Source organism: Rattus norvegicus, chromosome 16 (assembly GCF_021556685.1).
Source record: "Rattus norvegicus strain SHRSP/BbbUtx chromosome 16, alternate assembly SHRSP_T2T, whole genome shotgun sequence".
NCBI classification, from domain to species: Eukaryota; Metazoa; Chordata; class Mammalia; order Rodentia; family Muridae; genus Rattus; species Rattus norvegicus.
The window spans coordinates 18,342,506-18,358,009 of record NC_141549.1 but is presented as its reverse complement, the minus strand read 5'-3'; the positions used below and the strand labels follow the sequence as shown (position 1 = coordinate 18,358,009).

Genomic DNA, 15,504 nt, shown 5'->3' with positions numbered 1-15,504 from the left:
CCTCATTAGAGTGGTTTGTGCATCTGTTCCCAGACCCCAACAGGTCCAGATAATCCAACAACGGTTGACCTCCAGAAGACCTTTTCTCATTTGTCTGAGAATCTTTCTGCTTATACAGATAGAACCACACTTCAGTGAGCCTCTTACCTACTTCATGCCTGGAACAGCACCTTGATTAATAACCCAATACCGTTGGGGATTTAGCTCAGTGGTAGAGCGCTTGCCTAGCAAGCGCAAGGCCCTGGGTTCGGTCCCTAGCTCTGAAAAAAAAAAAAGAAAAAGATAAGCCAGTACCAACGACCCATATGAGTCATGACACTGTAGAATTCACTTTGCCTGTGATGCCCATTACAATACTGTGGTCACCTCGCCTCTGGACATTCAGAGTTGCCACCTGGCCCTGCTACCCTGCACTACCCCTCTTTAGCTCAGGGAAGTGACCGGGCCACCAGCCCCTCCCAGCTCCCCTTGAATCCTTGGATAAAAGACACACACACCGCTGTTCATTTTCAACTTGCCATAGGGTACAGTTGCTGGGTGCCACTCTCTCCAGCCTGGAGAAGCGTGCCCTTATCCGTGCTCTTAGCTCTGCACCTCACACCTGCCCTAGACTTCAGTGGCTAGTCCCATCCAGCCCCTGCTAGATGCCTCCTGCCGCCTGCCATAGTGGCCACAGTCCCCAGCTCCTCCTGAGACCTCACATGGTTGCTTGGTTCTCCTCTCTCCAAAGCAAGGCACACCCTGTTCTCCTTCCTTGCATCTTCCTGCCTGCCTCTAGGGATCTGGAAGTCCTGCCTATCCCTTCCACCCAGCAATTGGCCCATGGCTTTCTTTACTGACAGATCCAGAACCAACTGGGGAGCAGGACCTTTGCACCAGAACCGCCCCCTACACCACTGAGCAGCAGAGTCTTCAGTGTGCTGGTCTGTGCTCACCATTCTTCCTCTCACAGGATTCATGAAGGGCACGTCTTCTGGGCTTTCCCATTGTGGAGAATTAAGTTTTAAACAGCACACCCACTCTAACACTGCAATTTCCCTGCGCCTTAAAATTCCTTCATAAACTGGGTGGCGGTGGCACACACATTTAATTCCACCATTGAGGAGGCAGAGGCAGGAGGATCTCTGAGTTCAAGGCTAGCCTGGTCTACAGAGTGAGTTCCAGGACAGCCAGGGCTACACTGAGAATCTGTCTCACAAAACGAAACAAAGTTATCCTCAAGCTTAAAAAAAAAAAAAAAACAAAAAACAAAAAACAAAAAACAAAAAACAAAAAAAAAAAAACCCTTTGCCAATACTAAGCCTGGACATACCTAGCATCCCCATGTCCTTTCAGTAGGCATCTTTGACAAATGCTTCACCATGTACTCAACAGAGTTTTGACCCTTTTAGGGGGAGAGGGTTTTGAACAGGGTTTCTCTGTGATAGCCCTGGGTGTCCTAGACTTGCTTTGCAGACCAGACTGGGATTGAACACACAGAGATATACCTACCACTGCCTCCCAAGTGCTGGGATTAAAGGCATGGACCACCACCACCCAGCTGTCAAAAACTCTTTATCTGGAGTCACCAAATCTGTGCCCTGTCATAATTCAGCTTGTAAAATAGTTCACACCATGAACTTTCAGTCCTCCCCGATCCCAGAAGGAGCCTCAATAACTCTAGGGCTGGCAATTAGAAAACCTATTCCAGAGGCTTAAAAAGGATGTCCTTATACAACTTGTTGTGTTTTAAAAGGATAAAGGAGAAGGGGGATTGTATTCTATGGAGGTCTGTACCATAGAAGGGGGGGAGGGAGTACCTCAGCGGGCCCATATTAAGACATCCCTTCCCCCACTGAGGGACCAGCCACATGAGGGTATAGTATAGAACAGAGTTTATTCAGGGCATGGGGAGGGGAGTTAAGAGGGTAGTGGGGCAGAGAGAGAGAGACGTAGAGAAACAGAGGAGTAGAGGAGTAGAGGCGGGCCATGAGCACATGGAGAGAAGTGGGGAGGGGGATGGGGAGAGAAGGGATGAAGTGGGAAGAGGGCAAGAGCAAGAGGAAGCAGGAGCAAGAGAGAGAGCAAGAGAGTGAGGAGGGGACAAGCAGCCCCTTTTATAGTGAGTCAGGCTTACCTGACTGTTGCCAGGTAACTGTGGGGGTGGAGCTTAGACAGAATGATAACATTTCTGTCGCTCTAGAAGCACTCTGGTACCAAAACCAAAATCTGTGTTCTCTAGAGGAACAGAACTGATAGAATGAGTGTACACACACACACACACACACACACACACACACACACACACGTGCACACACATATTTATATGTTGTTGTAGGGTATTTGATAACACTGTGAAACCCAAGATTGTTATTTACTGCAATTTACTGAAAAGACCTGTTTCTAGCTGTGGTGTGACTCAGCCCTTAGTACACACCTTTATTCTCAAACAGTGAAGGTAAAGTTAGTTTGTGGAAGGAAGCACCCATGTCTGAAAGTGATGTCTAATCGAGTGGCAGACAAAGTGGCGAATCAGAGAAAGATTTGACAGACTAGCACATGCCCAACTCTCAGGAGAACAAAGAGGAAAAAGAGGCTCCTTAACAGCAAACAGTGCAGGGAGGAGGGCGGTCTTACCGGGGCAGTTGTACAGACACAGGGTATAGAGAGAGAACAAGCTAGACCCGGCTGAAGCCGGAACGAGCCAAAGAGAGAGAGGAGCTGGAAGACTAGAACACATGGCACACGTTAGTATGAAGCCAACCAGAGCGGTTCAGTCAGAGGCCAAGAAAGAAGTCAGATCAGATCAGTTAGCATGGAGGTTGAGCCGGCCAGCCAGCCAGTATCAGAGAGCTGGGAAGGGCGAGCTTCTCCAGCAGTGAGTCCCAGAGGCTGGAGGAATGGACCTACCAGATGGAGTACAGCAACCAGTGTCCCTTCTTCCGTATCCTGCTTCTAACTGCCAGCAGCGGGCGTGGCCCTTCCCACATCAGAGATCCGGATTAGAAGTGGGTTTTCTCATTTCAAATGATTTAATTAAGAAAAATCCCATGCAGGTGTGAGCAATCATTTGCATTTTAATTAATTCCAGATGTAGTCAGGTGGTAACCCAGAACAGGCATTGCGTGATTTAACCATTTTGCACTCAGTTAAGCCTCCCTGAGGGCTCTCTCTCATTCTTGGCTCCCAATCTTCCTCAATCCATGCCTAGCTTTGACCCTGAAAGGGTAGCATAAACCCCATTTGTCTCCACTTAAGGACCAGGCCTGATTTCAAAAAAGGCCGTAAGGCACCAGATTCAGGAATAGACCATAAGTCCCAGAAACTCAGTCATGAGACACTAGCTCTAGGAACAGACCATAAAATCCAGAACAAGATCATAAAGCCCTCTCCCAAAGAACAGCCTTGGGATGACAACAAACGTGGGAAATATCTTATCTCAGAATGGGCTATCTGCACTGGGCAGCCCTATCCCATGGTTAAACGTTCATGACACAGGGATGCAGACCACTGACGACCTGTGACCTCCTAGTAGCCACCAGTGAACTCTTAGATTATCTAATCCTAGAGAGTTCTCCCAGTTTTCTTTTTTTTTTCCCCTTCTTTTCCCAAAACATTTATTTATTCATTTCATGCACGAGAGCACACTGCAGTTGTCTCCAGACACACCAGAGGAGGGCGCCAGATCCCACCACAGATGACTGTGAGCCACCATGTGGCCACCGGGAACCGAACTCAGGACCCCTGGAAGAGCAGCCAGCGCTCCCAACCTCTGAGCCATCCCTCCAGTGTGCCCCCCCTTCTTTTCCCCGTTTTCTATAAGAAGGTCTGAGTGCTTTTATATGGAGTCGACATTTTAGAGAATTGTTGTCCCCCACATGCTGGTCGTTTCTCCAGAATAAACTGTTTTTACAGTCTATCTGAGTCTAGGATCTTCCTTCAGTGATTTTCAGACCCTCACCTCTCCCCTCCCTCTCTGGGATAGCTCTCTCCACATTCAGCCCTCCAATCCCACACCAGCTCACCCCACGCCTGGCCTTCTCACAACCCTTCATGCATTCCTCTGTTAGCTTCCTTCCTCTACATCCTCCAGGGAGGCAGCTATTGTCCTCGCCACTTCCTGCCGCTGGTGCTGAAGTTCACTGTCCTGTGTTTCCTCTGCTCCACAGTGTCCACTGGAGACAGTGCTTCACGAGAGGACCCAAGTCCCCATTCACAGTCACCCTTAGATCTTTTTGTGCCCTGATTCTTGTACACAACTGACCACCAACTTCTTCCCAGCCTCACACATGCCAGGAAGGCACTTTTAGCTTCCTGGTGCTGAGCTCCCTCAAGGTCTGAGGCTCAGTCCTGTTTTGTTTGCGTGTGTTCTGGGGAATGACCCCAAGGTCTAACCAGTAGGCCAGCCATATCCCAAACCCTTGTTGGGAGACTCTAGGCAGGGGCTGCACACCTGAGCCACACCCCAGGCCCTCCCTGGTGGTACTTAGGGCTGGTCTTTCTCTGGTGTTATTGGATAGAGGTCTGTCTGTCCTCTAAGGCTGACAGACCATGCCGTCTTTGTGGGTTCAGCTGTGCTTGTTGGCAAAGTGTCATCACAGCTGGCCTGTTGGCTGTTGACTTTTTCTCATAGAAGAGGGGTTAGGAAGGGTTATTATCGGGGCTGGGGATTTAGCTCAGTGGTAGAGCGCTTACCTAGGAAGTGCAAGGCCCTGGGTTCGGTCCCCAGCTCCGAATAAAAGAACCAAAAAAAAAAAAAAAAAAAAAAAAAAAAGGAAGGGTTATTATCTATGCCGGATGGCTCAACCTTTCCCCTTCTGCTTCAGCCATTCACCCATTGCTCCGTAAGTTAGCCTAATAAACTTGTTGGTTTTTCTTGTGGTGAACTTTGGAACTGTAGAAGTAAGGGCTCAGGCCTCAGAATGAAAATTCAGGTGGGGACCGGGCCTTCCTCCCTTGCAGATGTTGGGCAGAATTCTTGTTTTCTGCGTAACACATATTCACAGCCTGCCCCTCCCTCCCTGGTGTTCTCTGGGAATTTTCCCTTCCAGTCAGCTTTATCTTTATCTTCCCCTCCTCTCTTTGAATCTGACCTTTTTGCTGATGTTAGGACAAGGCTGTGATTCTCTTACTGGCCTCACTGAGGAAGGCCACTGAGGAGAAGCAGCCAGGGATGTGTGCGTTTTGAGCTGTAGAGGGACGTCCCTGGCGGGTCCCTCTGCAGACGACAGCGTAGTCACTCACAGTCATGGAGCAGCTCCAGGTTCCACCCCTAGAGGCTCAGTCAACGCCCGCTCTAAACCAGTCTGGTGTGGGTCAAGACGCCAGTGACCAATACCATTCTCCCTGTGTTTTCTCAAACACTGACTCCTTCTGACATGAGGGAGGCCCCAAGGAGCAGGTGGTCCAGGAAGCAATGCCCACTTCAGCCGTGGGGTCTGAGGTGTAACTGAAAGACCCTCAGACAGAGGAGACTCTCGCTCCAGTCCTGAGGACACTCACCACCCCACGAACACACGGGACTCAGTCTTGATGTAAGAACAAGAGGTTTACTTTGGGATACCAATGCATTGGGGCTCGACACGGTCCTCACGCAGGAGGGATGTGAGGAGCCTCGAACAACAGAAATGTACAGCTTAAATAGTCAGTTAAGATTACACAGTTTCATCAGCTCAGCTATTTCGGTGCCAAGGATAACTAGGCAGATGTTTCTCATCCTGGAATTCCTGGGATAAGGCCGTGACCACATCAATGCAGCTATTTCAGTACCAAGGACGTCTGGCTTGATATATGTTTTCTTATCCTGGGGTTCCCAGGACAAGGACCAAGGATATCTGTCTTGGCAGGTGTTTCTCTTCTGGAGTTCCTAGGACAAGGCTATAGCTATGTCAGCACAGCTGCATTCAGTACCAAGGACATCTCACTTCTATAGTGGTCAGTCAGCTTCCCAGAGATGTTTCCTGTCTTGTAATTGCCCTGTAGTAAATATGTTCTATACCCTCTGTTCTTATGGTCCGGCAGCTTCCTAGAGAGTGGGTGGGAATGTGCTTTCTGTACTTTCTGGTCTATTGTCTAACGTCTAGGGGCTAAGCAAGGGCCAACTTAAAAGATTCTCATTCTTAAGAAATGGCTGCACTAATATCAAACAGGGATCTTTCATAACCCGAATTTAGGCTGGCTGGGGCTGCCTGTCCTAGAGCGATTTGACTAGACCTGGAGCAGTCTCCCAGCCTAATTCCAGATTTCTATGTAACTTAATATTTTTATTCTATTTTTGTTTTTGCTTTTTTTCAGTGTAGGCTAGCCTCACACAAAGATCCCCCTACCTCTGCCCCTCGAGTGCTGGGATCAGAGGCATGCGCCTGGCCTAAGGCCTTTGAGTACTTTTACTGTAAACACATTCTATTTATATTCTAATCAGTGTTACCTCCTGCCGCTGGTCTCCTGTAGTAGCCCAGGCTGGCCTCTAACTGCATCCCTTCTCCCTTCCTAACACACACAACTTCCATTTCATTAACTGAATGAGGGGCTCTGTGTGCTGGACCTGTGTAGCCACAGGGTACAGGAGGAAACAAAATGTGAGGCTTTGCTTTTTAGGGGTTCAGTTGGAATGTGGGGGCAGCCAGGGGAGAAGACTCCGGTAAAATGAAGGTGGGCTCCCAGTGTCTAATGACCTGAGGTGTCCCAGGACCCTCAAGTCGGAAAGAGAGAAGTTGTACTCTGACCTAGAGAGGAGCACCCCTGCTGCTTCCCCACATACCTCCCGGACACGCACAAAATAAATTAAAGGTTTTTTTTTCTTTTCTTTTTTTCGGAGCTGGGGACCGAACCCAGGGCCTTGCGCTTGCTAGGCAAGCGCTCTACCACTGAGCTAAATCCCCAACCCCACAAAATAAATTAAATGCAGTTGTAAAAACCCAACTTTTTTTTTTTTTTCCGGAGCTGGGGACCGAACCCAGGGCCTTGCGCTTCCTAGGCAAGCGCTCTGCCACTGAGCCAAATCCCCAACCCCAAAACCCAACTTTTTAAAAGAACCTTGTGTCCCACTTGCATGGAATGAATGCCCACTAGAGACGGAGCACAGCCAGTTTGGAGACCTTGCCGGACTCGTCCCACCTTCCCAGTTCCCAGCCTCAGTTTCCTCGGCAACAGAATAGGCTCACCTGCCATCCCTATCTTCCCAACTCGATTTGGTTTTTGGAGTTCTTCCCTATGGGCTCCTGACTCACACTAGTCACTGAGTCATGGGAATCCGAGGCTCGGAGGGGTCTGGTGAAAGGCCCCCCCAGTCCTTTCCTAGAGTGCTCACATCTGACTGAAGATTGAGATTCCTGCGCACCCCACCCCATCCTTTGAGAAACCGCCGACGGACGGGGCGGAACCGTGGGTGTCCCTGAAACCCCAAGGTGCCAATTAAGTGCTAGTGGCCCTTCTGGGGTCAGAGCTACGGCGGGATGGCAGAGCCAGGCCCGGAGCCGGGGCGCGCATGGCGACTGCTGGCCCTGTGCGGGGCTGCGGTGTTCCTGGCGGCGGCCGCGGCTGGAGGGGCATTGGTGGCCTGGAATCTGGCGGCCTCGACGGCCCGGGGCCCCCGTTGCCCAAAATCTGAGCAGATGAACGCCACGGTGCTGCCCCCAGACTGGGCACCCGAAGTCGAAGAACTGCGGCGGCAGCTGGCCCAGGCTGAGCAAGCTCAGGAGAACCTGGTCTGGAGGCTGCAGCGCGCAGAGAGCGACAGGAGGGAGTTGGAGGCTGCGCTCAAGACCTGCAAAAGCAGCCAGGTAAGGACAGGGGAAAGCCACAAGTTCCACAAAGAGAGCCTGCTTGTCCGTCTCTAGGGCTTCAGGGTCTCCCAGCTCTCCAACGGCTGGAGAGGAAGTACAGGACCACCTCAGTTCCTCCTGTCTTCTATAATGTCAGTCCTTCTGTTATTTTTCAAAGATTTATTTCATTTATATGAATACACTGTAGCTGTCTTCAGACACACCAGAAGAGGGATGGTTGTGAGCCACCAAGTGGTTGCTGGGAATTGAACTCAGGACCTCTGGAAGAGCAGGTCGGTGCTCTTAACCACTGAGCCATCTCTCCAGCCCATGTCAGTCCTTCTTGGAGTCTAACTTCTGATCCACGATGCCACTTGTCCCCGCTGTTAAACACAATGAGATCCTGTGCTGGATCTCTTTGTGCCACCTCACCCCCATTCCAGGTTCCATCAGTCCTATTTTGAGAGAGAGAGAGACACTATGTCACCTGTAATTAGGAGACTAAAATTGGCCTCTTGGGTGGTACCAGCAAGACCTCCCTTTTCCTGGGTCACCCACTCAGACTCTTAACCCTCTTGATCCCACAGCCTCACAACACGGAGTGCTCAAACCCCAGTCATTGGCAGTATGATGTCACGCTGCTGTCCTCATAGCACAAAGGAGGCAAAGGCAGCAGGGTCAGCCTGGGCTGCAGAAGGTCCTATCGCAAAAATGAAACAAGTCAAAACGTAGGGATTTACAATTATTAAACGATAGCTGTAGGGGTTGGGGATTTAGCTCAGTGGTAGAGCGCTTGCCTAGCAAGCGCAAGGCCCTGGGTTCGGTCCTCAGCTACGAGGAAGAAAAAAAAAAAGATAGCTGTGTCCTTTCTGTGTCTGGCTGGGCACAGTCTGTATATCGAATTTCTTTGGTGGGCACTGTTCTGTGAGGGGAAACCCAGACTTAAGGGACAGTGTATACTAGAGCCACGCCCCCAGCTCCTCACTGGGGAATTCCAGGGAGGGGCTCCATCCTGAGCCACGCCCCTAGCCCTCTCTTTTTACTTTCAATTTTGAGATGGGACCTGACTAAGGTGCCCAGTATGTCCTAGAACTCAGGCTATGGCCATACCTGACTGGAACTCCTGATCCTTCTGCCTCCACCTCCCAAGTACTGGGATGACAGTATCCTGTCATGTTCAGATGACGTCTGTATTTTAAATCTCAAAATGTCTGGACAAGCTGAGGCAGAAGAGCCACAGCTCTGAGTATAGCTTCAGATACAAAACATCAGGTCTCTAAACCCAATACAGGACCATCAGAATTGTCTCCATCTGTCCAGGAGAAAGGCACGAGTCAGCAGAGGTCACAATTGCCTGTGCGTTCTGACTGCCCTGCTTGCTGGAAGATGCTTTGAGGAAGCCAGATCTCTTTTAAGGAGGGACCAGTGTGAGCCTCTGGTCACCAGACATTGTCGCCAATCAACTCTGCCTGAGTTGGTGGCAAGTCTTAGGTGGAGTCCACAGAGTCTTTGTAGAGCCTTTGCAGAGGCTAGGCGGAACTCCGTGAACTCCCTCTCTGTCCCCTTCTTCCTCCCCTCTCCCTTGTCTGCAGAGTCAGCTTCAGACCCAGCTGAAGGCCCTGAAGATTGAGATGGATCAGGCCAAAGTCCGAGACACGCAGATGGGGCTGGAGAACGGAATGCTGACAGGTGGCCTGGGGTAGCATGGGATTGTTCTGAGGGAGGGAGAGGTGGCAAATGATTCGCTCAGTGCATGGGCCTGCAAGCACTGTGCAAAGCGTCTAAAAAGATATTTAAAAGAACTCAAGTACAACCTGCAAGGGTAAAAAAGTAGAAATAGGCCCGCAGAAGACTTGAAAAAAAAAAAACACAAACTGTTTTGTGGCTCAGCAGGGAGAGAGTTTGCCTAGCATGCATGAAGCCATAAGTTCAGATCAGCATAAACCAGGCCTGGTGGTGTGCACCTGTCACCCCAGGATCCAGGAGGCTGAAACAGGAGGATATCTGTGAGTTGAGGTCAGCCTGGGCTACATGAGACTTTGTCTCCAAAAAGCAATAAAAATACTAAAACGAAGAGGACGCCAACGACGACGATGATGAAGATAGAAAGTCATGTATATTTTAAGTTAAGCATGCACACGATACGCAGGCTCAGTGGCTCTGTCCCCTGCAGAAGCCTTGGTGCGCTGGGAGGCGACTGCCACTGAGTCCAAGCAACAGCTGGAAGAAGCGCTGCGGCGTGCAGGCGCCGCAGAGGCAGACAGCGAGGCTTGTGTTGGTCGCGAGGTGGCGCTGAGGGAGCACATGTGAGTGGCGCTGGCCGCGTTCTACGGAGATTGTAGTTCTTTTGGCCAATCTGTATTTAGGGGCGTGGCTTAAGTATGGGCTTCTGGAGGTGGGGAGGGGAGGATGGCCACGTGGGCGGGGCTTGGAGATGAAGCCAAAGTAGCACTGGATGGTGAGGGAGTAGGTTGTCTGGGGGTGAGGATTGAAGGTGTCACTTGGGGAATAGATGTGGGGCTCCAGGGAGGAAGGAGCGGTGAGAAATACAAGTTTGCAAGGAAAAGGAGTATGGAAGGAGAATGTCAGTGGTTTGGCGAAGATCTTCCAGAAGAGGGACCGGGACCTTGGGGAGGGGTTTCTAGGATGTCAGAGTTTAGAAGGGAATGGGGAGCTCTGAAGGTGGAATTCCCCAGATGGACACAGGGGTGTCAGGAACTCAAAGTACCTCCTTTCTGCAGTTACGCCCTGGAAGCTGAGCTTAGCACCCTGCAGAAAGGGTCGCGTCCCCGACCTCGCTCTGGATCTAGGACCAAGCCCAGCATCCGCTACCGCCCGAGGTCTGGATCCACTAAGGGCTGCAGGAAGCCACCTCGAGATCCCCAGTAGGATGGGAGCCTCGGGCCAGGACAGTCAGAGTGCATAAGAGGCGTGGCTCACAGCGTCCCTGAGCAACTTAACACCCGGGACTTGCCTAGGTGGCAGCATACGGATTCAAACGACCTCCCCAGGAGCACCCAGTGCTAGATCACCACATAGGGAAACTGAGGCTCATTTGCTCAGACCCTGATGTCCCTGATAATGGTGACACAACCTTTATTTCAGTCTGGGCTCACCCATTAGGAGCAGGCAGAACTCCAGGTGGGATTTCAACAGAGAACCGAGATACACAAAAATGAGGCTTACAAATTCTAAGAAGCCTTGGGGATCAGGGGCTAGGTGAGGATGCCTGGGGCCTAGAAAGCCATCTATTCTGGAGGATATGCCCGCAGGACAAGAAAAGACAGTGCAGAAATTAGGAAGAGGGCCTATCTGGGTCACACAGAGGGAAAAGGCTCTCTCTGGGGTTCAAAAGAATGACTGAAAAATCAAACAATCCCCTCCTCTTCTCCCTCCCCTGTCCCCCCTCCTTTTTCCCTCTTTCCCTTTCAACTGGTCTCACTCTGACCTCACACTAGCTATATAGCCTCGGCTGCCCTTGAAGGCCCACAGCACGATGTCCCACACAACAATCTTGAGTGTGCTTAATCTCTCAGTTTGTGAGCCTTACAATTCACTTTTAACATGGTTTTTCTGAGACATCGTCCTATGTAGCTCAGGTTGGCCTGAGGAACACCTCCCTCCTCTGCTGACTTCACCAAGCTCACCTCAGCTTTCCCAGCACCCATATCACAAACATGGGGAACTCTGGTCCCAGGGGACCTGCACCCTCATCCAGGCTACAAGCAGAGGTATGCATATGCGACACGAAATGAGTATATGCAAATAAACAAAACATTTAAAACATGTATTTATCTGTTTGTTTGTTTGTTTGTTTGTTTGAGACAGAATCTCTCTACATAAAGCTGTCCTGGAACTCACTTTGAAGATCAGGCTGGTCTCAAACTCACAGAGACCCACCTGCCTCTGTCTCCAGAGTTCTGGGGTTTTAAGGCTTGTGGCACCAGGCTTGGCCAAATACAAAACCAAACAAAACTTTTCTTTTATACACCCACAAACACAAAACGGAGAGGCTCGTGTCATCTCAGGGCTGGAAAACAAGGAGGCTGAGATCTGGGGCTAGCTGGTAAAACTGATTGCCAACAAAAGTAAAACAAAGCCCAAAACGTTTGTAAACACACTCTGTTGACTCCACTGTACAAATGCATGCCTTCTGGGGGTTGAAAAGGTGGCAGAGGTAAAGAGCTCTGGCTGTTCTTGCAGAGGATCCAGGTTCGGTCCCCAACACCTACATCCGGCAGCTCACAAGCCCCTGTAACTCTAACTTCAGGGAATAAGACTCTCCCACTCTCCTGTGTGGCCTCTGTTGCTTCTGCACTCCCTTGCTATTTTTTTTTCTTTTTTCTTTTTTTCGGAGCTGGGGACAGAACCCAGGTCCTTGCGCTATCACTGAGCTAAATTCCCAACCCCGACTCCCTTGCTCTTAACCACACACAGATACATAAAGCAAAATAAACCTTCCTTTTTGAAACATGATCCCAGGAGACTGGGGTTGTAGCTCAGCGGCGAAGTGTTGGATGTGGAGCTCTAGACCCAGTATTTTCAAAACGAAAAAAGAAAAGAAAGAAAGAAAGAAAGAAAGGAGGGAGGGAGGGAGGGAGGGAGGGAGGGAGGAAGGAAGGAAGGAAGGAAGGAAGGAAGGATGGATAGATGTCTTTTGTAAATGGGACATCAGAGGGGAGGAGTTTCCAGTTGCCATTCCACTTTTCTCCATCAGGGGTCGCCGCAGCCTGCAGAGTGGCAAGGGTGGGTGTTGGGGGGCGGGGGGGGGGGACGGACTACTTTTAAAATTGGGGCTGGAGCTCATCAGGATGAGGTTCAAGGCCAGTCTTGCTTTATAGGAAGTTTGAGACTAGCCTGGGCTACATGAGACTGCCACAAACGAACAAATAACATCGGAAATGGTTGCTCCCACCTGTAATCTCAGTACTCAGGAGACTGCGGCAGAATTACAAACCTGGTTTACAGTGAGGCTCTGCTGAGTAACTTATCAGAAACATTCATGTCTGGTTGGTGGAAGGCAACAGGGAGCCATGGGAAGCTGCGACAGAGGATCTAAGGAGCCACAGGCATTCATTCGGGGTGGCTTGGAGAGAGAATGTGCTGAGATTCCTCTGGAGCCATAGAACTAGGTCAGGTGACTGACCGGCCCAGCTGCAGGCAGCACCAGGCCTGCTTTTTTCTGCCTGTTTTGAGACAAGGACTCATGTAGCCCAGGCTGCCCTCCAACCTGCTATGTAACTGAAGATGACCCACACTCCTGATCCCCCTGCCTCCACCTCCCCAGTGTCGGCTGGACAGGCAGGTACAGGGGACAGAAGCCAGGGCTTCATACATGCTGGACAAGCTCTACCAGCTAGCTACAGCACTAGAAGCATTTTTATTTGAAGTGCTGAGGATGGAACCCTTGGCAGAACCAAGGGCACATGTAGTGGTCACTCCACTCTCACCTTTATTATTATGTGTGTGTGCAGATTTGATGGTGTTCCTGTGGAGGTCCGAGGAAAACTTGCAGGAGTGGGCTCTCTTCTTGCACCTCCTGGGTTTTGGGGATCAAAAGAGGGTGGTGGCACAGACTTGGTGGCAATGGTCTTTAGCCTCTAAGCCATCTCCTCCACACTCTCTCTTACCGGTGTGTCTACCACTGTCCCCAGCACATACCTAGGAACAATGGTCCTTCCTGTACGTTCGATCACTGAGGCCCTTTCTGTGCATACAGAAGCTGGGGTGGGGTTGGGGGTGGGGCAACAGAAGCTCCAGGGCAGTGATGACAGGCATCCCTTGGGAGCCTCTCCTCAGAGTGACTCCCCAAAGAAGTCAGAGCCCTGAGGAGCATAAGCTGCCATGGGGCCCCCAATCTCAACCCTGTTCTACTCCACTTTCCCCTAAAAGCAGAAAACATATTTATGGAAAACTTAGAGGGAGGGTGTGTCCGACAGGCAGAAAAGCTATTCCCTCTACCAGACTTGGTGGCACACACCTTCAAATCCCAGAACTGAGTGTGCAGGCAGGAGGGGAGTCCAGTCAGGTCTACATTAAGAGTTTCTGGTTATGAAGCGCAAGGCCCTGGGTTCGGTCCCCAGCTCCGAAAAAAAAAAAAAAAAAAAAAAAAAAAGAACCAAAAAAGAGTTTCTGGTTATGGGGTTGGGGATTTAGCTCAGTGGTAGAGCGCTTGCCTACCAAGCGCAAGGCCCTGGGTTCAGTCCCCAGCTCCGGGGGAAAAAAAAAAAAGAAAAGAAAAGAGTTTCAGGTTAGCCAGGGTTGTTTTGAAAAAAAAAAATCAAAAAGTCATTTCTTCCTCTACAACCTTCCTGGTGGCACAGTTTTCTCAACCAGCACTCCAGGAGCTGAGGCAGGAGGATTGCTGGGAGTTCAAAGTGTTGTGCCCAAGTCACAGGGACCCCAGTGACCACCGAGGAGCCAATTCCAATGCAAACACATAAGGGTCCTTATCAGGAGCGCTAGAGCAAAGACTCTCACTGTCACCATGGCAGCAGGTCAGCTGAGCATCCTGAGTTTAGGGGTGCAAGCTTGGGGAGTTTCCATACTGGTCAGCGAGTTAATGTTTTTAAACTGCAGGAACCAAACACAGGGGCAAAGCCACCTGACAAACAGATGGCTTATCTAATTCCCTGCAGGCTGCAGGATGTTTCGGGTTATCTATGTTTCTCGCCTCCATTGCAACCTAACTTGCTGTTGCTGGGGAGGGGGTTGGGCAGTTGCGGTAGGATGTTTGCTCAAGTGGTCTTTGTGTACTTTCAAAAATGAAGTTGGTTGACCTTTACACAAGGTCAGCCCTCACGTAGCCTCACGGTATTTGGGCTCTATAATGACACCCTGCCTCAAAACAATAAAACAAAAAGCAAACGTCAATTTTTTTTTCCTGCCCACTAGCATGACTTTTTTTTTTAAACCTCCAGTCTCTGAACACTGAGCAGCTCAACTGTGGTGGAGTGCCGACTTCCTTCTAGAGGCTCCCACCTAAACAAACAACTCAGGCTGAATTGATTGTTTTCCATTTAGAGAGAAAGAAGGGCGGGGGAGCATCATGAGGACCCTGGGCCCAGCATCCGAGGGGACAAGGATGCAGCCATGAGCAAAGTTTCCTGTGACCGTGACAAATTGTTTTCAGGAAAATCACATAGAGGTCCCATCAGGGAATGAGCTTGACCTAGCAGCCTCCCTCCCTCCCTGAGGGATGACCTGGGCAGGGCTTCCGAACATCTATGTTTAGAGACTTTGTACCCTAAGGCACACCTGCCCAGGACAATAACCTTTCTGAAGGACTCCGGTGGCCACTGTGTCCCATGTACTGCTGAGAGATGGGAGGCTTCATACGCACAGACTGATTGCAGATCCTTTCCCTCATTGAAAGGAAAACATGAAGATGCTGCCAATGAACCATGGCTGATCCAGGACTGGGCCAGCCACAGAGAAAGGCAAAATGCCTTGTGGACCTCGGACGCTCTAGGCAGAGTGGTTGAGGTTTCCATCCCCAGAGCCCAGGAGACAGCTCTTCACAGGGCTCTTGGCCTCTGAGCCTCCCAGGACCCGAGTCTGATTCCACGTGGTGGAAGCAGAGAATCGACTCCTACATGTTGTCCTCTGACCTCTACACTCACACACAAGCTAAATAAGTAAATGTAATTTTTAAAGTTTTAAAACAAACAAGAGGGCTGGAGAGATGGCTCAGCTGTTAAGAGCACTGACTGCTCTTCCAGAAGTCCTGAGTTCAAATTCCAGCGACCACATGGTGGCTCAC

General features: G+C 50.4%; 1 protein-coding gene across 1 annotated transcript; it reads left to right on the top strand.

Moving 5' to 3' along the window:
- Positions 1-7,419: 7,419 nt before the first annotated feature.
- Ccdc194 (coiled-coil domain containing 194) lies at positions 7,420-11,532 on the top strand. The gene is given in 4 exon segments (NM_001433342.1): positions 7,420-7,760; positions 9,335-9,431; positions 9,916-10,048; positions 10,484-11,532. Coding segments are annotated over 4 exon segments (705 nt in total). The 5' UTR covers positions 7,420-7,433; the 3' UTR covers positions 10,632-11,532.
- Positions 11,533-15,504: the final 3,972 nt, after the last annotated feature.